Source organism: Gossypium arboreum, chromosome 2 (genome assembly GCF_025698485.1).
Source record: "Gossypium arboreum isolate Shixiya-1 chromosome 2, ASM2569848v2, whole genome shotgun sequence".
Taxonomy (NCBI): Eukaryota; Viridiplantae; Streptophyta; class Magnoliopsida; order Malvales; family Malvaceae; genus Gossypium; species Gossypium arboreum.
In genome coordinates this window covers 113,741,626-113,763,366 of record NC_069071.1, presented here as the reverse complement: position 1 = coordinate 113,763,366, position 21,741 = coordinate 113,741,626, and the positions used below count along the sequence as shown (strand labels likewise).

Genomic DNA, 21,741 nt, shown 5'->3' with positions numbered 1-21,741 from the left:
TTCTTTTTACCGCATGATAAATTTTAATTTGATACTTTAAAAAATAGATTTAACGATTGAACTAACAGAAGTACTAATCCGAGAAAAAAATAATTTAAGTAACACTTATGACAAAAAATATTTAGGTATTATAACGAGAAAACGATATAGTTTAAGTACCAATTTACAAATTTTGAGGTATATAATTTTACTCAATTGAATTAATATTTAATTAACCGAGACATTAATTCAATTAAAAATTATTTCCTTCTATGTAAGCATTATGTCATTAATGACATGAATAAAAATACGTCATAGCATTATCATAAGTTGAATGTACAGCTTGCTTTCTTTTAATGACGTGAAATATTTGGAGTAAACTAATAGAATAGTAATTTAAGCATCAAAGTTTACCCAAAATAAATTTAGGTAAATTATATTTAAAGTTACTGAATTATTAATAAGTTTACATTTTGATCATTTAACTTCGAAAAGTTCTAAAATAATCATTAAACAATTTAAATTTTTTATTTAAGTTACTTTTCTCCTCTTCTACAGTTTAATTTTTTCAAGAAACAATTTTGAATGTCATCAATTTACAAAATAAAATCTAAACAACTTTCTTTTCTGATCTTCGATATTAATCATTAGATCAGCTTGGATCTAAGATTTTTTTTTTTTACTCATCGATGAGTTTTATTCCATCATATTGATCATCAAATCGTCGCTCGAAAACATTCGAATAGTCTTGTGACTATTTTGTAATATTTTAAAGTTAAACCATGAAAATATAAACTTACTAATATTTTAAAAGCTTTAGTGTAATTTACTCATAAATTTAAATATCAATGTAAGAAAAAGATATTATTTATGAATAAAGCTATAAATAATAATAAAAAGGAAAATAAAAAACGACGGCGTTTAGGTTCTTTTTGACAGAGTGAAAATCACCGAACAAGTGGTCAAATAAGAGAGCAGAGTAGCACATAAAAACCGTGCCTCCCATAACGGAACACCTTCAATATATTATTTTTAAAAATAAAATAAATAATAAAAAGGGAAAACTCAACGAACGGTGTTGATAAAACCTGGTTGGCTCATCAGATCTGATCTGAGTCGACTTATCTTTTTCCTTTCTTCTCCAGCGTCCGATTTTCCCTTGAAAATCCAATCTCTTTCACTCCCGCCCTTTTCCATTTTTCTTTTTAATCAATTTCAATTTTTTTCCCACTTTCTGGTAATTTTCTCCCTTTTTTTTCTTCCTGGGGTTTATCATTTATGTTTAGAAAATTAGAGATATTTTGATTTTAATTAATATTTATTATGATTTTCGATGATTTATTGGATGAGTTAGGATTCTTTACATGGCGACGTCGGCACCGGTTCCGGCGAGTCCAGGCGGCGGTGGAAGTCACGAGAGCGGCGGCGAGCAAAGCCCGAGATCCAACGTGCGAGAACAAGAGAGGTTTCTCCCTATCGCTAACATTAGCCGTATCATGAAGAAAGCTCTCCCTGCTAACGCTAAGATCGCTAAAGATGCTAAGGAGACCGTACAAGAGTGCGTTTCGGAGTTCATCAGCTTCATCACTAGCGAGTTCGATTCTTTTGCTTATTTCCCTTCTTTCTTTTGTTTTTCATTTTTTTTAATTAATTTTGGCTTTTTATTAACTGTTTTAGCTGAATTTTGTTAATTTCATCATATGAAATTTATTTATTTTTAATTGTAAAATTGGGCATGAAATTGATGTGCAGAGCCAGCGACAAGTGCCAGAAGGAGAAGAGGAAGACAATTAACGGGGACGATCTTCTCTGGGCTATGGCAACTTTAGGGTTTGAAGATTACATCGATCCGCTTAAGATTTACCTTACCAAATATAGAGAGGTAATTATCTAAAAACTGTTCTTTGTCATTTGATCCATTTTTACCCTTATGGTTATTTTGGATGTTTATTTGTGACCTTTAATCTAAAGTAAAACTTATTATCATCCTATATGTTAGAGGCAGAATCAAATGACTTCGTAAAAACTTAATAGGTATTTGACAAGTATATAGATAATAGTGAATTAACAAAAAGAAATTTATATAGGTAATTGTCCATGTGAAAATAATGGCAAATAAATTTGGCTTATGGATGGTGACATATATGAGATTTCAATTTTTTTTCTCTGAAACCAAAGGGCCCTCTGGTTTTAAATAATTGTGTATTCTCTGACTTCTATATTGGTTTTGATAGCTAATTTTTTTGTTAAGTTGTATTGGACTGATTTTTGTTTTTTGGTGTGTATGTGTGGTTATTTTCATGGTCAATTTGGGTCATTGCAGATGGAGGTGAGTTAATGCTTTTCTCTACAAATCAAGTTGCTAATTATTAAATATTATATTGCCTCATATTTGTCTCCTCTAAGCTACCTCTCTGATATGCTTTGTTTTTCAAACTATGTTGTTTGGTAGGGTGATACAAAGGGTTCGGTTAAAGGTGGAGATACATTTGCTAAGAAAGATGTCCAACCAGGTCCAAATGCCCAGGTAGGGTGTAAGGTTTTTTTTTTTTTTTCGTTTGAGATTTCTCCTGCATTCATTTAAGTTTTGGTCCTCACTCATGCATTGCACATCTTTTGTTCCTTTCTTAAAATTAAGGTCCTCCCTACACAAATTATGCCATCTTTTTCTTTGATCTTTCTGGTAAACTAGACAAGCTTTGACATCTTATTCCATCTTCTGGTAAATAATTCTCACAGCTTGCTCATCAGGGTTCATTCTCGCAAGGTGTTTATTATGGGAATTCTCAATCTCAAGTAATCTCTCTCTCTCTCTCTCTCTCTCTCTCTCTCTCTCCCTCTTTTTGTGCTGTGGAACCTATTAATGCATAAACACACTAGTGACTCCTTACATATGGCAGCTTGTGGTTATCCATCTCCTTTTTGTTTGGTGATGTTGAATAAGACGACCTTTTCATTTTTCATTCTGATTACTTTTTCATATTGAAAAAGTAATAAGAATGAGAGGTGTTAAGCTTTTTATCTTATGCTTGTTAACAATCATAACCTAGCCTGTCAAAGTACAAGTGGTGAACATTTTTTATTTGCTGAATGCTTTTCGCTTAACCTGATAATAAATAACCTAATAACATTAGTTTGTCAATGAAACCTCAGAAAGTATCTTCACAGAGTTTAATAGCTATTTGAGTATTGTACTACTACTACATTTATTTCCAAACTACCCGTGATGATTCATTGTTGTTGTGATGCATCATCTTCCATCAATTTTGCTTTAGGGTGTGCTTGGTTGAGTGAAAAGAGGGAAGGACCAAAAGATGAGAGTGGAAAAGTTGAAGCAAAATAAATTTTGAGCTTACTTGATAAGAAAGAAAAATGAGAGTAAAGAAAATAAGAAAGACGAGTATTTTCCATGATAATGCATAAAAAGAAATCATTTTAAATTGGAATGACAAGAGGAGACAAAATGAGAGAGATATAAGTAAACATTATACATTTGTTAAAATTTTCATTTTTCCATCTTTTCTACCAAGCACTCTAGTGAAAATATATATATATATATAATGCTTATATCTTTCAATTTTCTGTCTTTTCGATGTTCTTTTCACCCTACCAAGCAAAGACTTGATGATATTACTCGATGATGTTTAAATTTTAAGACAGAAATAAGATTTAGTTGGTCAGTCCGGTTCTAATATCTCGTCACTTTTGTAGTCACAAGCCCATATGATGGCTTCTGATGCCAGGCACTGAGAACGAGACCAAATCCTTCTTGAGCCAATTTCATCATCCAAATCTCATTGAATTATCATGTTTCAATGGTGGCAAAAACAGGTGTGAAAAACTGACATTTTGGATGGTTCAGATCATCCTTCACATGTAAGCTGTTAATATCAGTATATTTGGAGTAGATTGAGTTGTGTGAAAGAAATGGTGTAAATGTTAAGAGGGTATTATTGTAGATTTGAACTGTTGGAGAGAACATAATATTGTGTTATTAATGACATTGTTTAGGGAACTTGGTAGTTTATGTTCATCATATATTTATAACTGAACAATTTAAGGTTCAAATACAATGTACAAAGTTTATTTATGTGATTGCTGATTTCTACTCTTTGGATATTGTTATTGTTGCCAAATTTGGTGATTGTTGATTTCTACTATTTTATGTATCTCATTTTTATGGAATTATATGATTTCTTGTCAAATTTGGTGATTGTTGATTTCTACTCTTTTATGTATCTCTTTTTTATGGAATTGTATGCTTTCTTATTGTGGAAAAAAATTGGAGGATAGGGTAAGGATTAGCTTAGAATTTTTATTGGGTTACTTTCTGAAAAGTTTGGTTTGGAAAAGTAAAGACTTTTGAAAATTGTTGTGCAAAAAAAGTTTAGCATTTATATCAAAAGTATTTTGAAAAGTAAAAATAAGTTATTTTAAATTATATTTAAAATTGTTGAATATAAATATTAAATGTTTTTTAAGTAATTAATATAAATTGTTTATAATATTTAATTTGAACATATAAATTATATATTAGATATTAAAAGGTAAATTACACTAGTAGTTACTTAACTATTAGTATTTTTTTTTGTCATTCAACTATTCAATTTTTTCTTTTATGGTCATCAATTGTTAAGTTACTTATACCAATAGAAGGATGTAGTAGTTTTTAAATTGTCATAATAGTAATTTTAACCTTCAAAATTTATATATTTTATCAATTTAGTCTTAATTATAAAAAGTAATTTAACTCTTAACATTTACACATATTTTGGTCTCTTTTTTATTGTTTTACTTTTATTTGTGACATTAATGATTAATTTTAAAAGAATAAGAAAAATAAAAATTATTATCTTAAATTTTTAGATGGTTTTATTTTTTAATATATTTTTGATCAAATTTAGTTGATAAATTTATTTTTTATTATATTTATAATCTAAATTGATATTTGTTAATTCTAAAATAGTAATATTACATCTTCGTAATAATTATTTCTATCACTCACGATTTTTAAATTTACAAGAGTTATGTTTATACACTATTATAATATCTAAAATATGATTCATATATCAAAATTGTATTTTACAAAAAAATTATATTAATTGCTTAAAATTATTTAAAATCGATATTTCACATATCACAATATTAACAAATTTAAATATTATTTAAATTATCTTTATAACATCGTATCTAAAACAAACACTTTTTAGAACGGCTAAAACAATTATTTTAACTTTTCACAACATTTTTAATAACACTTTAATTAAATTATCCTAATTACATACAAACATATATTAATTGTATATTTATTACATTCTTTTTTCAACCCAATCATTTATTATTTTGACCCCAAACTTAACTAATTTCTCATTAATATATACAGGTGTTTTACTAATAAATATTGGCTGCAAAACGCAAATTTAAACCTTAAAAACGATATTATTGAGAAGATAACTACGAACCTTATACATAAACTGTAAAACCAACCAATTATTTTAAACTTGTGCAGTATGGAGAGCTCTCATACCTCTTTGGTAATGCTCCCAATGTATGATTTCATAATCTCTAACATGCTTGAAAAGTCTTGGTCTTTCCTCATTCACTAGACCATCTTGGGGTCCAATCTCTTTGTTTTTCTCTGGTGTGTAGAAAACTGCAATTGATGTCCTCACTTTCTCTTTGTCTGTTATTACTCTATGAACTGGGCTCTTGAATATCCCATTTGTCATTATCTGTCACAAATTTCGAATATAAAAAGTAAAACAATATGAAAAATATTCTTTGAAAAAATCATAGTCATCATTATTTTCGTGTTTATTTCTTGTATTATAATCAAGTAAAAGTATCATAGATGACATTGTACTAGGAATAGGATTATATTTTAGTCCATTTATTTAAAAAAATAGACAAATTAATTATTATATGTTAAATCAAAGAGCAAATTGATCTTTTATATTAAAATTTTCATCCATATCTACTGTTCAAACCGTATTGCTAATAGAATAACCATAAAGTTACATGTGACGTGTCGTGTGTACTTCATTCTGACAGACAATGACCAGTTTTTAATAGTAGATATAGATAAAAATTTTAACAGAATGACTAATTTGCTCTTTGATATAATATCTAGAAACTAATTTATCTATTTTTTGAGTAGAGGGATCAAGTCAAAACACAATCCGACTTTTAATATAAAGGTCCACATTACACTTTTATCATCATAGTTGTGTATGTATGTACGCATACCTCCATTTGATCACCCATGAGGATGAAGAGGGCATTTGGTACGGTGGGAACAGTAAGCCATTGTTGATTTTGGAGGATTTGAAGGCCATCAATATCTTGCAAGATGATGGTGTAACCTGTGCCATCTGAATGAGGTTTTAAGCCAAGAACAATGTCAGGCCTTTGACAACATGGGTAATGGTTAAACCTTGCTTGCAATGTTGCTCCTTCACCAAATTGTTCCAAGAAGCAGTTTTCCTCTAAATGCAATGACTTAGCCATGGATTTTGAAACAAGCTTTGTCACCATCCTCATCTTGCATGTGTAATTTTCTAAAATTTCGCTGCAATAAAGAATGGTGGGTTAGTCACATCTTCACAACCATGAAGCCTGTTATGGTTGCGCATAAAAGTCCGTGATCAAAGTACATAAAACAGTCTAAGACAATCATTTGAGTAAAGGAAAACTATATTCATATCACTAATTTATTAGAAAGTTTACGTTTTTTTCAAAAAGATACAAAATAGTTACTAAACTATTTAAAAATTTTTGCTTAAGTCATTGAACCAAAATTACTTGGCAGTTAAGTTTTTTTTTTAAATTTGGCTAGCAAGCTCCTAGTGACAATTTGACAATCGATATGATGGATCAATGCCTATAGATGAGTAGAAGAACATATCTTAGATTCAAGTTAAATTGACAGTCAATATCGAAGACTGGAGAAGAAAGTTGTTAGATTTTGGTTCATTTATGATTCAAAATTGTTTTGTAAAAAAAGCTTAATTACAAAAAAGAAAGGAAAAGATTACTTTTAATTAGTGCAGACGTACAATGGTGCAAACAAAAAATATCATACAACAATGATTTTAAGACTCTCATAGTGAAAAACCATCGACAAACTCATGTTATGCATAGGTGTACTCAAATTGAATGAAAGGGGAAAGGTCCAAGAATTTCAATACCCTTCAATTTAAGCCATTTTCAACATAATGTTTACTTTTTGACCCCTCCAAAGTTTTAAAATTTTATTTTGACCCAATATCGAATTCCTAGTTTTGCTCCAAGGTAACTCACCTGAATGATTGAGGGTTTTGAGGCCAAAACTTGGGGACCCTTAAATCATAAGGGTAAACAGTGAGAAGCAAACGATCTTGCCAGTCAAGGAATTGACCTTGTTCAGGGGAAGGATCACCTCCATATCCTTCCATCTCTTCCACTACTCCTTTGCTGTATTTCTTCTTCTCTTCCATTGACTGTCGAAAGAATTCCCTCGTCACTTGCTGAATCTCATCAAGAAATGAACTTGGTATCCCATGATTTATAGCCTGAAACAAATTAACCATCCTATTACACACATCTCAAAAAATAGGTAAATTATTTTATACATATTAAATACTTGTAGGGACTAATTTTTAACAACAAAAATAAATAAAATTTTTAATAAAGTGATTAATTTACTCTTCTTTCTAATTAATTTATCTATTTTTTTTTTTAAATAGAATGGAGTAAAATGAAATCCAAATAAGAGAGTTTTTAATGGTACTTTTAGCTCTAAAAAAGAAAAGAAAACTGGGTTTACACTGTTGAATTCCAAACCTGAAAGCAACCCCAACAGCATAGTGCTGATTTCAGCCTCTGCAATTCTTCTTCAGTGCTTGATGATGAGAGGAGACTAAGGTCGATAATAGGGATTGGAGCTAACGGGGAAATTGGAGCATTTTGAGCATCTTTTTCATCTCTACAAATGTAAAGTGATACAGGTTGTTCGCCATTGACGACCATTTCTTGAACTCGCCTTGACAACAGCACCTCAGCAAGGGTATTTGAAGAACTCGCCATGTTTGATACTACTAAGATTACTCGGAAATCGCTTTGTATTAACAAGGTGAAGTTAAGTTTATAAGGTAGGCGTTGAGGGGTATCAAACAGAAATAATGACGTCTATGTCACACTATTAATAGTTTTCCGTCGTATCAGTAATTCATTCTAAATTTTAATATTTTTATTTTAAAAAAAATTAAACCTAAATAAAAATTCCGAAATTTAGAACAAAATTATTGATGTGATCGGAAATGTATAATATCTCTATTTCATACTATCTGTAAATTAATTTTTCTTTTTTAAATGTAATTATAAAATAAAATCAATTAAGAATGAATTGCATTTAAGGTCACTAAATTATTAGTAAATTTACAAAATAGTCATTAAACTATTTGAAAGCTTTTATTTAAGTCATTAAATTGTTAAAATCATTATTATACTTGTATGACTTTTTTTGTTCGCATTTGATATTGATTTTGACTCCAAAGGTATCTATTGGTTGATACAAAAGTATGAGAACGACATTGAGGTATATATTTAAAGAAAGAAATACTTTGATTTATTTTTAAATTGAATAAATATAATTATATATGTATGTAATATATATACATAAAATGATATTTTATCAATAATTATATAAATAATTTATAAAAAATCAAACTAAAATTTTATATATAAAATTTTATAAAACTACATATTAAATTAAAATTTATGTATAATTTTAAAATTCATCCCTATAGCTTGTGTACGAGGGTCGGTTAAACTTTCAATGACATTTGATTGGACCAAATTGAAAGATAATTTTTTTTTTGTATAATTTTTCTGAATAGATGTTTAGATATTTTTGTGCACAGCCCTTGATGACCAGAGGAAAAACGTAAGCAGTGATGTAATTTAATTTAATTTTGTGAAACAATTATTTACGTATTATTCATTTCTTTTAAAAGAAATTATGTTTAGTTTTTTTAATTATAAATAATAAAAATTATTTTTTCTCAAAATTAATTTTTAGACCATGACTTTAACTAATATTTTGAAAGTGTGTTAGCCCGTCTTTGAAGATCAATGATTTATTATGGATTGGATCCAATTGAATCAAACGAATCAAAAACTTAATTTAAAGAGATCCGATCAGATAAATTGAAGACTTATTTTGAATATCTCTAAAATATTCTAGACTTTATTAAGATATTCTTGATGTTGCATTTGTTGTGCTTTGGTGGGAATACAGATTGTGTTTAATTCTTTATAGTACCAAGTCCGATATACTTTATGCATCGAGGTTTTAACACTTAAATTGTTCTATAAACAAATTAGTCGTTGAATCTTAATTTTGTCAAAATCATAAATAATAATGAAATTCATACTAACAAGAAAGTGAATCAACGTTATTGGATTGTGTGCCATCACTATAAAGTGCCTACGCATATCAAGCCAAAAGTTGCTTCAAAATCTTGAGACTTGAGGTTGAAGTAGGCATCAATATTTAAAAGATTATTGTTAATCTAGTGCGGTATTTTGATAGTGGATGCTCTCACCACATTAATAGTAACATCGTTATAGTACCTAATATAACCGTCACCGTTATTTTTACACTAATTGTAAGTAAACGCATTGTCCATCCAAATGGGCCGTTAATATAAGTTATAGATGAGTCTATAATACCAATTTTATGTCTTCAAAATTTAATGAGGTGTCATTATTTTATTTTATTGAGGCTTAAAAACTAATATGATTCTAATATAAGTTATTCCCTACAATAAATATAGATTCGATAATGGTGAATGTACCAAATTAGTCCATCTACTATTGGATGGATCAATTTAGTCCATGTACTATTAAAAAAAATCAATTAAGGCCAAACTAGAACATAGCTAACGTTATACTGTTAAAAAAGTTTTTATGGTTCTGTAAATAAAATATTTTATCTAGAATTGAATTGCAATTGAAAATAATAAATTACAATATATTTTTTCAATTCAATTATAAAAATTTTTATTTAGATCAGACTTGAGTAAAAATTTAGACTCATTTTTCGAGTCGGATCCGGGCCTAATAATCGGGTCTAAAATATTGTTAAAACTTGGCTCAAATCAACCCGACCCATGAACAACTCTGATTGAACATTGGTATGTATTCTTTTCACACAGGTAAGAGTTTTTTTTTTTTAAATTTTAAATCACTAACCAACCCCCAAAAAAACTCAATTAAATATCAGGATATTATTTACTTTTTTAAGTTAACTCCTTATTTTCCGTCATTTTCTGAGCATCCAAACAAAAAAAAAAACCTCCAAAAGTCAATTAAAATACCCAGGATATTATTTACTTTCCCAAAAAAAGCAATTTTTGTTTAGAAAGTCAACTAAAATACTATTATTTATTTTCCAAATATATCTCCTCATTTTCTCAAATTTCTCAGCATCCAAACAAATCCGATCTTTAAAAACAATAAAAAATACTAAAATAGTGTACGCAATATCAAAGAAATTCAAATCTTGAAATACATAATCCTACTGGAAAATCAACCTCTAAGGAAATAAAATTAAATCCAGAAAAATAATAATCAATAAAAATATTAGGATATTATTCAAAAATCAACAAGAAAATTCGAACGAGAAGTACATCGTTAAGGTTGAGAAGAGATCACGGTCGGAATTGAAGGTCGATTAAATGACTATATTTTAAGGTCGAGCTTAGATTTTGTTGAAACTTGAGTCTCAATTTCATGGTTAACAATATCACTTTTAATAAAAGTCATTTAAAAATTCGAGAAGGGAAGAAGGAATAGAGTTTGTTAGTGCTATTTTTGAATTGAAAAACACGCCAAATAATGAACGCGACTATTAAATGACTAGGGTTATGTAAATTTATTATTCGTTAAATATAATTGAATTTTCACGTGATATTGATTGTGTGATCAAATAACAGTAAAATAATATGTTAGTTTAATAGCAGCAGCTAACAATGTTATCAATTTGGACATACTAATAATATTAAATATCTAAAACTATCTCATATTAAAGTATAGAGATTTCGTTAAAAAAAAGGGCAAGTTGCACTTGAGGTCATTAAATTATTAGTAAGTTTATATTTTGGTTATTTAATTTAAAAAAGTTACAAAATAGTCACTAAACTATTCAAAAGTTTTCATTTAATCACTAGATTGTTAAAATTGTTGTTACATGTCTCCTCTATTTGCACCGTCTGTACCAATTAAAAACTCTCTTTTACCTTCTCTTCTATAGTTTACTTTTTTTTTTCATGAAATAGTTTTGAACATCATGAAACTACAAATCGAAATTCAAATCGCTTTTTTTTCTGATCTTCGACACTAATTGTCAAATTGACTTTGATCTAATGTATATTCTTCTTCTACTCCTCGATGGTTACTGATCCATTGTACTGATCGTTGAATAATCGCTTGGATCCTCACTTGTCGGACTTTATAAGAAAAAAGAAGATAACAACCCAATAACTTAAATAAAAACTTTCAAAAAATCTGGTGATTAAAATGAAAACTTTTGAATAATTCAGTAACTATTTTATAATTTTTTTAAGTTGAGTGAATAAAACATAAAGTTACTAATAATTTAATAATCTTCAATGTAGGTTAACCAAAAAAATAGAGACTAAATATCAAATTTCAACATAGTAGAGGGACTAAAACACAAAATTAGACCAAAAGAGGAAAAGAAAAGAAAATGAAAATCCTGTTTAACACACCAGACACGATTCCACTTCCCTCAATTTTTTTTTTTTACTCTCTATCCCCAAAACCCTTTTTTCCCAAATTTCTCAGGTTTTTTCATATTTGACTCTCGAATTAGAGCAACTTCATTTCTCTGCTGCTCCAAAATCAAGTAATTTCGTTAATCTCATTGCTAATTAGTTTCATATATTAGTACTTTTTTTTGTTCTTTTAACTATTTACTAGGTTTGTTTTATTCTAGTGAATTTAGAGTTTTTGATGTTTTCTTTTCCTTCTTTCTTTTCTTGTTATGATTTTTAGGGTGCTTTAATGTCGCAAAAAGTTAGTGAAGAAATCGACTTGAACTGTGATGCTGTTTCGGTTGACCGTGAAAACGGGGATAATGATGTAAATATTAGGGATTCTGGAACTTGTTTGAAAGAAAGTGCAAATGAGGCAGGGGAAGGAAGCAAAGTTGAGAGTGTAAAAGATGAAGAGGTAAATTTGGAAGCTGATATTGGGTCTTTAGGTGAAGAGGTGGCTTTCGGCTCGGGTGAAGTTTCGAAGATGGAGGTTGATGGAGAGTTGAAAGGAAATGGAGATGGTGAGTGTGTCTCTGTGGAAGAGAAGAAACCAGTGGTGGCCGAAGAAATGGCTGTGAAATCTTCTAGTGAGGTTGCTGAAGACCTTAATGTTGGACTGTGTCGTAGTGGGGATCCATTGCTAGAGGGAACTAGTGTTCAGTCTGTCTCAATTGTTGACGATACTACTCATTCTGGTGACGAGAGGCTGAATTCTCCAGATTTAAGTGATGAAAACTCTTTACCTTGCGGGGACCAGAAAGAGAGTTTGAACCATCGATCTTCTTGTGGATTAGAAAGCCGGGATATGGAAATTGATGCACACGATGATACCAAAAAGAAACGAAATGCAGAAAATAGGTCTAGTGTGTTAATTGATGGGGTAGACTCGAATCAATCTACAAGCACGGATGAGGACGAGGATGAGGATGAAGATGTAAAACACGAAGAACCTGAATTTTGTGTCTCGGATTTAGTGTGGGGTAAAGTAAGGAGTCACCCTTGGTGGCCAGGACAAATATTTGATTATTCAGATGCCTCATCGAAGGCAAAGAAGTATTTTAAAAAGGGCTGTTATTTGGTTGCGTATTATGGTGATCAGACATTTGCTTGGAATGAAGAGTCACGGATCAAGCCGTTTAGGCCTCATTTCTCGCGTATGGAAAAGCAGAACAATATGGAAGAGTTTCACAATGCTGTGGATTGTGCTTTGGACGAGGTTTCTAGACGGGTAGAGTTTGGTCTGGCCTGTTCCTGCATTTCCAAGGAAGCATATGCTGAGGTCAAAACTGAGATAATTGTTAACGCTGGGATCCGGGAAGAATCTAGTAGAAGAGTCGGTGGGGATCGATTCTCGACTGCTGCTTCTTTTGACCCTTCTGAACTTGTTGAGACTATGAAAGCGTTGGCCCTTTCACCTTTGTACAGTGAGGTTGATAGACTGCAATTCACAACATCACAGGCACAATTATTGGCATTCCATCGTTGGAAAGGTTATTCCCAGCTACCCGAGTTTCTAAATCTTGGTGGCTTATTAGAGACTGATGCAGAAATCCCTTTGTTTGAGGAAATGAAAACTGAAGTTCCTAGTTCCAAGGTTGAAAAAGAGATGCCCGAGAATCAAGATAAAATCCCTGCAGGTTCGTGCAAAAAGGAGAAAAGCTTGTCGGATTTTTTAGCTGAAAGACGGTTGAGTTTGCAGAAAGTTAAAAGGAAATTGAAAAACAATGCTGGTGACAAGTTAACTTCTTCTTCACCTGCGAAAAAACTAAAGGCTGTTGACACTCTGCATGATGACTCAGCATCGAAACTGAACAAAAGTTATGTGTCACCAGGGTCTGGTGATAAGTCTTTGCAGTCTAAGCAAACTTTCAGGGTTGGAGCTAGCATACTTAGGGTTGCAAGTCTACTCAATGGTTCAACGGTTTCATCTCCACTATTTAAGCATTGCGATGGGAAATTTCAAAAATCTGCAGTTAACAACAAAAAGAAAGGAAAATCTATGTCTGGCAAGTCTCCTGGGAAGGTTTCTCGGACAGGTGCTTCATCACCTACTGAGATTCACTCACAGCTTTGCTCGGCTGCCACAGATCCCTTGAAAGGTTATAATTTATTGACCCCTATAGTTTCTTTCTTTACAGAACTGAGGAATTCAATTGCTACGGATCTTAACTGCTTTGAAATGTCTGAACAATCTTTAGATCAAGGAACGGATGATATAACGAGGGAGAAATCAACTGGTTCCAAAGTTACTGGAAGGTCTGAGCTGGCCTCGATTAAAGACTCTTCTTGTCCTGACAGGATAATCCGATGCCTTCCTGAAGAGCAATCACCGTTTGACAAGGGCAATGAAACCTCCGAGGTTTCTCCAAACACACAACCAACTGTTCAAGCAAGTGTCAATACGGATTCTGAACCGAAACATACAGTGGAAGGTGAAATTCTTGGAACAGAAACAGAGAAGCAGCAGATAGCAGACTCAGATGAAAGTTTTACGAAGGATCAAACTCCAACTGCCCTGATTCTGAACTTTTCAGACATCGATTCAGTTCCCTCGGTAGAAGACCTTAATAAAACCTTTAGCCATTACGGGCCATTGGTTTCACCAGGTGCTGAAGTGTTCAAAAAGAGCACCCGAGCCAAAGTGGTTTTCAAAAGACGAGCAGATGCAGAAATGGCCTTCAGCAGTTCCGGAAAGTACAGCATTTTCGGTCCCTCACTTGTTAGTTACCGCCTGAAACGACTAGCTGTTACACCAACTAAAGCTTCTACCGGTTCAACGAAGCGAATCAGGGTGGGTGAAACACGTGAAGATGAAAATACTACTTGATGATGGCTTATAGTATGGTGAAAGTTGATGTAGAAAAGAAAGGTTAAGCCATTCATAGCTCAAGGTATGAACTTCTAAAATGCCTTTCTTTATGAAAATTATATTATTATATACAATTATCTTGGTAGGTTGTATTAGTTGAAAATGTTGGTAGTATCAAAACACTTGACTTAGCTATCAAATTCTTAGTGGCAAGCAGGTTAATTTACTTATGGCTTAGTAGCTAACCATCTCTAACATTTTGATTTTGTTGTGGTCAAAACTTCTTTTACATTCATTTTCACCACATTTTTTGCATTGCTTTTTCTATTTCTCTGGGTGTTGTATAGAAATCCTTAAGCATCAAAGCATCATTTTGAGTATGGATTTCTTGTTGAATCAGATGTTTTCTTAAATTGCAACAGCTTTTTGAGATAAAAGATGGAACCATTAGTAAGTCTCAAATATTTAGTTTCATCAAATTATACCTTTGAGTTCTATTATTATCAAGTCAAGACACTTGTGTTCATTTCATTGAGTAGTTTTAAGGTACAAAGTTGCTCATTTGTGAATTTCTGGATCTTGTGTTAAAGTGTATGATGAGTTAACTTTTCCATATTAGAATTACTTGGGGAGTTAGTAGAACTTATCAAATTTGTTAAAGTTTGGTTATTGATAATAAAATTATAAGTTAATCCTTTCAAAAATAATATAGTAATAATTTTTTATTATTTAGTTTTAACTCAGTTGATCATCTTATTATTGCAATGAGTTTAATGGTGTTTTTGGATATAATAAAATATATTTGACCTATTCAAACATCTGGGGTGAATGGCAGGGCATATTTTGAAACCCCCACATGGCATTGTAATGATGAAGATTTGAAGGTGGCAAGCAGCGCCTTCTTATCATCACCTTAACCCGCTCATCATCTGACAGGAAATAATATGCCCCAACACATTATAAAAAGATTTATACAAACACAATACACTGAATTACTTGGATCCTGAATTATTTGACTTTCATCTTTACCAAGTATATAACAAATTCAACAAATTATACTATTTTTTCATCAATTTTTACTATTTACATTGTTGATAAAAAAAATCAAAGATGTGTTAAGTATATTTTAAAAAAAATTAATTTATTCTTTAATTTATCGTAAAAATAAAATATAATTTAATTTTTAATACAAATTATCGTAAAACAAATTTTATGTATCATGCCATTCAATTTTTGCTAATTTACAAAAGGTTAAAATATGTCATAAATTTGAAGTTTAATATTTTTTCCTTATTTTAAAAATTTAACATATTTACTTTTTAAATTTCAAGATTTAAATTTAGTTATTAAAACTATTAAAATTATTTCGTTAAATTTTACATTATTACTAAGTAAGTATTGTTTAATTTCAAAATATAACACCAACAAAAAGAACAAAGTTGACACTTAGATCAAAATTTTGAAATCTGAAAAATGGAAAGATTAAATTTTTAAAAATAAAAATATAGGGATCAAATTCAAATTTATAAAGAATATAAGGACCTATTAAAATCTAAATCTCATCAACCGTCGCATGATTCAAAATCCAACGGTCCAAATCACCTAATCACCACCACTAAAAGTCACAAAGTATTCGTACATACACCTCGGTGAAAGTGCTTTATACATAAACCAATCCCAAACTTTTCTTTAAAAAAAAAAGAAAAATCTTTTTTTCACTTTATTTAATTAAATTTAATTTTGAACCGCCTCTTCTCCCAAATTCAAAATTTTTCCACTCTCCCTCTTCTTTTTTTTTTTTTTCATTCTTTCACTCATCTCGCCTTCACTTCTCCATCTTTGATCAAGCTTTTAAATTAATCGGCGTCTTTTTTTTTTTAAAATACAAATTGATATTAATCTCTGTGTGGAAATGGTTGATTCAGAGAAACAAAGCGATTCCAATATGAAAGGGCTAAGCCTCATCGATGTTTCGTCCGAAGACGATTCTCTCATCAATTCGCCACTCGCCGATCCTATAAACCTTAAATCTTCAGGTTCGGATTCGGTTGTAGCACTGTTTTCTATTTTTCCCCTGTTCAAATGGTTAGATTTCCTTGATTTGAGTATCTTTTATAATTTAATCATGTTTTAAGATCGTCTTAAATGTTTTTGTCTGATTTTATTAGTTATTATCAGTAATTAGTTCCGAAAAGAAGTATTAGATATTAAGTGATTTTTTGCAATCAGCTCGCTTCTTTTTCCGTTAACTAGTAATGTATTCTTTTTTTCTTTTTCGAACTAAATTTGTTGGGATAAATTCTGGGCTGCTTCATGATGATACCCCTCCCCCCATTTTACATTTTTCGAGTTGAAATTTGAACTTAAATCGTGTTTTTATTGTTGGGGTTTTATATTGTACAGAGAAAAAAAGTGAAACCAAGACTGTTAGGTTCGCTGTGGATCCCGAGAGCGTAGAAATGGCAGTAGGCTCCATTGAAGAAGCTGGAAAGGTAAAGGAACCATCGGAGTCTTCAGAACAAGAGAAGACAAGCAAAAATGGAAAATATAATTTACGCAAAAGTTTAGCATGGGATAGTGCTTTCTTTACTAGTGAAGGTACAAATTTGTTTAATTTTAGGTCAAAATATGCTATCTGTCCATATAGTTTGACGAAGTATGAGATTCAGTTCATGTAGTTAGAAGTTAAAAATTAAATCTTCTTACCTTCTTTGGTTTAAAAATACTAATTCAATTGATACTGTTAGTAGTTTCTTTGTCAAATTTTCCTTCTGCCTACTGAGTTTATTGTAATTTACTTTTGAGGTTGGTATGATTGCATAAATATATTGATGGTAAATTTTCACAAAAAATTGTCAACATTGATCCGAGACTTTTAAATCAAAAAGTAAGAGAGTAGTTTTTAACTTATTAAGTAAATGGACAAAATCTCAAACTTCATTTAAGCATATGGCTGACTACATATTTTGATTTTACTTGCATTTGACCATTTATGATTCTAAAATTCCGGTTTTACATAATGTTTTGTGCTTTGTTTTTTTAGGTTTTCTGGAGCCGGAGGAGTTGTCTAGTATGCTGGGAGGCAATGAGAAAGGTCAAATACAAGCATTGCCTGGGATTCAAGAGGATGTAAACAAGTCTTATGATTCATTAACAACATTGGATTCTGAAACTTTGACTTTGGAAAGTCTTGAGGCTGATTTATTTGAGGATGTAAGAGCTTCAATCCAGAAATCTAACAAAGTTTCTGTCACTGCGAATTCTAGTGGCAAAAAGGAGTTCAAAACAACAGATACTAAAACTGTGTCATGTAAGTATAGTTTGTTTCCCTTTTGTCTCTGCATTGTTTTATTCTAGTGCATCCCTGATTTTTGTGTTTGATGCCACACAACCACATATATAATTTCAAAGGGCTCCTCTTCTGTGCAATGTGATCATTAGCTATATGGAACTTATACTCTACTTATATGATACTCATTGAAATGAGCATAGGGAAAATGAACATTCATCGCCTAGTTACCTAGAATGCCCTTTGATCATATTCTGAGGCTTTCTTCCTTCTTTTTTGTAAAGAATATTACATGGAGTTTAAAGCTCAAATTAACATTCTAGACATGCATATTCATCGAACAAAAGTATTCTCAAACTGACAGTTCCCTTTTTATTTGCAGCTTCAAAGAAGGTAGAACTTCCAACTCAAGATAAGGTACATTGAAGAAGTTTCAGCTGCAGTAATTTTTCTTTACTAATAAGTTTGCTGTATTTCTCTACAATAACTTTTTCTTTTTTAAAAAGAAAATCCAGATTAAGCAAAAAGCTACTCCAAAGAAGCCTAATGTTGGTGTCAAAGACTCTGGGAAAACAGTGAAGCAGGTTGTTGTCCATCCACAAATTTCACAGGCATGTACAGTGCTATATCATGCAAATGAACTGATAGTTGTATTGCCTTTTCTAGTTGAGATAAAAATAATATTATTCAACAATATAGTGTTCTAAGTAAGTCTTAAACTTCCAAATCTAAATATTTAAGTTAAATTAACTGGCTGCTTGTGTTATACTACAGGTTCATAGAAAACTATGCTATAAGCTTGTAAAAGTTCACTTATTGTAACTGCTAGACATGCAGCCATATAACTGCTATTTACTATCACTGAAGACTTTTTTTTTTTTTAATAAACACTAGACTGTACGGTCCGTTGCTAGAGCCGGAGAATCAACTTTATCTCTTCATAAGCCACCAAAAATATTAAGTGGTGTTGGTCATACACCAACCAAAAGGGCTTCATTGGGTGCTAAGACTGTCAAAATGGATAAAGATGCAAAAACTGTTACTGGTAATTTGAAGTACACTTTTTACAGATTTTTTTTGAAAATTGAGGATGTTTCTTGCCTTCTGCTTAATCCATTCTTCAATTAATTTTAACGGTTGCAGGTAGAGGGACTACAGTATTAAAAACTCCTGCCTTGGTTGGTTCTAGAAACATTGTGCCTAGGCCTAAATTATCCTCCAAATCTTCTTCCTGCTCCCCAGCCTCTAGCAAAACGGAGCTGACATCTTCGTGTTCCTCACTTGAAAGTTGTGCCAGTTTTTCATCTAACAGAACTAATAAATCTTCCTTGAATTTGATTAAACACAAAAATGGCCCCCGAATTGTTAACCCTTCCTCTGGTTCCGCTATTAGTGCTCGATCCAGAATAGCACCAAAAGGTAAAATTCAAGCAGGAAGCTCAAAGCCCCCAACATTTGTGAAGTCTTCTACAAAGTTCTCTTCCAGTATATCTCCCGCAAGCTCTATCAGTGAATGGTCCTCAGAGTCGTCATCATCAATCTCTGCCACTAATCAAAGTTCTAATGTTGTTAGAGATAGCCTTGGCACTGGCTCCCGCAAGGGACTTACTACAAAACGTGACGCCCACCAACGTTTGGACTCGCAGAACCTTCCTACTGGCTCAGAGGGAGATGGTACTGAGGTTAATGGCTCACTTGATGAAAGTGAAAACAAGGTCTCAACTGGAACGAGTCGGCTTCTTAATCCAGGTTCAGTGAAACCCTCTGGACTCCGAATGCCATCACCAAAACTTGGCTTCTTTGATGGGGTTAGTTCTTATTTCTTGAACTTTCTCCACAATCTATTCAATTATGAAATCTATATGATAAACACCACCTCCTTGTTTATTCTAAGCTCTAGTTTGCTTTGTCGATCAAGGAGTATAACCTGGGTGAAATTGGTAATGAATGCAGGTACGATCATCGGGACGTACTCCAAATGGGAGTATGCTGTCTCATTCTGGTGTAACTAGTGGCTTGCCTAAAATTGGAGCAAAAAGCACTAGTCCAGGTGGAAACTCAAACAAGGCAAAGATTGGAAAGCTTCAACCTGTTAGATCTCTCACTGTAATCCAGAGCCCCAAGGTAGATGTTAAACAAACTTCCTCTGCTGTAAAATCGAGATCTTCCTTATCTATCCAAAAATCTCCGGTTGCTGCAACAAAGGTACCAAGTTCTTTGAGAAACCTCAACACCAGTACCGGCATGTCTCTGAAACTCCAGAGTACATCCTCTCCAAGAACTGGTAGAGAAAGTTACTCAAAGGCTCAGGGCATTGGTTCAGCCGGGAAAGTAGAGATTGTTCCTCTTGACGGAGTAACCGAATCAACTGCTGATATAGCTTCCAAGACCGATGTTCAAAACACAATTGCATCAGAAGCTGAAAACAAGACATACGGTTATCCATGTTTCAAGAAGGAAGAAGCTCCTGTTGAAGACCGAATTGTCGCTGTTCAGAAAGAACCCATTGCTGACTTCGAGAACAGTATGTCAAATCCCACTCCGACATCTCCATCCCCAATGATTTCTGAAGTTACTTGTGGCTCAAGGATACCTTTCTCGGTCAAGGATTCTTTTTGCAATACAGATGCATCACTTGATGTTTTATCGGGATCAACAGTGGTGGCCGAGAAGACAACTGTATTACCATTGTCGGAGAGCACCTTGTCAGAGAATAATATCTAAGTGCAACAGTCTAGTTTCATATTCTTTTTAAGGTACCTTGGTATGTGCCTCTTTCCAATTGTTCTTATTTGGAATTTTTGATACAATCTTGTAGATTCAATCATAAACTCTGGTAATTCAGTAGAATTTGTACTCAGTTCCATCACGGTTCGAATTTCACCAAATTCGAATCTGATATTTTCTTTCATTTAGGTAGTGTCTTATGATGCGCGTTTCACAGAGTTTCCGGGCTGAACTTGAAGTTTTTAGGTTTAGATTTATCTTAGTTTGAGCATTGAGAGCAAGCATTATAAGATCTCATGAAACAGTTCATGAATCATGTCTGCAAATCTCAACATATAATGGAATTTCTTGTTCTTATGGAATTTTGCAAAACTATTTTGTTCATAGTTTTATATTTCATAGAACTAATATTCTAAATGAATATCATATTGGAATATGTTTCATTTATGGATAGGATAAATATCAGAATTATACATTAATTTTGATGTTGTGCGATTTACAAATGTTAACATGTATATATATGAATTACAAATTAAATTTCATATGTATAATTACATAAAATCAAAATTTATATATAAATTTGATATTTATCCTATAATATGTATGGATGTCTTTCCAAACTCCCATATACTAGATGTAGATATCAAATATGGATAATTTAAAAGAATAAAAAAAACAAATAATATAAAGAGAAATTTTAAAATTATACATGAACTATAGTTTAATATGTAATTGTATACATCAAATTTTGATTTAATCCAATTCTCGTAAACTATTAACTCAATTATTGATATAATATTATTTTATATTTACATATTGCATACATAAATAATTATATTTATTCAATATAAAAATAAATTAATATATTTTTTCTTTAAATGTATATGATTAAATTAAAATTAAACTTTTAAGTACATATTTAAACCATAATTAGAGAATTTTACATGTATAATTACACCAAATTAAAACTTATGTATACAATTACACATCATATAACCATAGGACTCGTAAAAAAAAGGCATGAATTTAAATTAGAATGTTATATTTATCTCATTTTTAGTATTTTTCAATATTTCTTATAAAAATATCGTTATATTAATATTAATGAGATTATTAAA

At 31.3% G+C, this 21,741-nt stretch overlaps 4 protein-coding genes across 5 annotated transcripts; 3 read left to right on the top strand and 1 right to left on the bottom strand.

Moving 5' to 3' along the window:
- The first annotated feature begins 957 nt into the window (after positions 1-957).
- On the top strand, positions 958-4,069 carry LOC108461340 (nuclear transcription factor Y subunit B-10-like). 2 transcript variants are annotated; one of them, XM_053025205.1, is made up of 6 exons: positions 958-1,216; positions 1,334-1,573; positions 1,732-2,308; positions 2,432-2,506; positions 2,731-2,775; positions 3,691-4,069. In XM_053025205.1, exons 2-3 carry the CDS (start codon positions 1,344-1,346, stop codon positions 1,871-1,873), a joined length of 372 nt encoding a protein of 123 aa, XP_052881165.1. In that variant the 5' UTR covers positions 958-1,216; positions 1,334-1,343; the 3' UTR covers positions 1,874-2,308; positions 2,432-2,506; positions 2,731-2,775; positions 3,691-4,069. The 2 variants fall into 2 exon arrangements, with proteins under 2 accessions (XP_052881165.1, XP_052881164.1); XM_053025204.1 differs by having other exon boundaries at positions 2,719-2,775.
- A 1,134-nt stretch (positions 4,070-5,203) lies between these two features.
- Positions 5,204-8,126, bottom strand: LOC108464539 (protein SRG1-like). Its single transcript, XM_017764895.2, has 4 exons — positions 7,801-8,126; positions 7,279-7,529; positions 6,226-6,547; positions 5,204-5,711 (listed from the first exon to the last, which is right to left on the bottom strand). The coding sequence occupies exons 1-4, from the start codon at positions 8,041-8,043 to the stop codon at positions 5,475-5,477; spliced, it is 1,053 nt and encodes a 350-aa protein (XP_017620384.1). The 5' UTR covers positions 8,044-8,126; the 3' UTR covers positions 5,204-5,474.
- Positions 8,127-11,724: 3,598 nt separating this feature from the next.
- Positions 11,725-15,314, top strand: LOC108467227 (PWWP domain-containing protein 5-like). The gene is made up of 3 exons (XM_017767814.2): positions 11,725-11,887; positions 12,037-13,897; positions 13,997-15,314. Exons 2-3 carry the CDS (start codon positions 12,046-12,048, stop codon positions 14,623-14,625), a joined length of 2,481 nt encoding a protein of 826 aa, XP_017623303.1. The 5' UTR covers positions 11,725-11,887; positions 12,037-12,045; the 3' UTR covers positions 14,626-15,314.
- Positions 15,315-16,259: 945 nt separating this feature from the next.
- Positions 16,260-20,995, top strand: LOC108464163 (uncharacterized). The gene is made up of 9 exons (XM_053022819.1): positions 16,260-16,643; positions 17,011-17,205; positions 17,651-17,917; positions 18,279-18,313; positions 18,403-18,561; positions 18,671-18,697; positions 18,791-18,941; positions 19,040-19,704; positions 19,850-20,995. The coding sequence occupies exons 1-9, from the start codon at positions 16,520-16,522 to the stop codon at positions 20,618-20,620; spliced, it is 2,394 nt and encodes a 797-aa protein (XP_052878779.1). The 5' UTR covers positions 16,260-16,519; the 3' UTR covers positions 20,621-20,995.
- Positions 20,996-21,741: the final 746 nt, after the last annotated feature.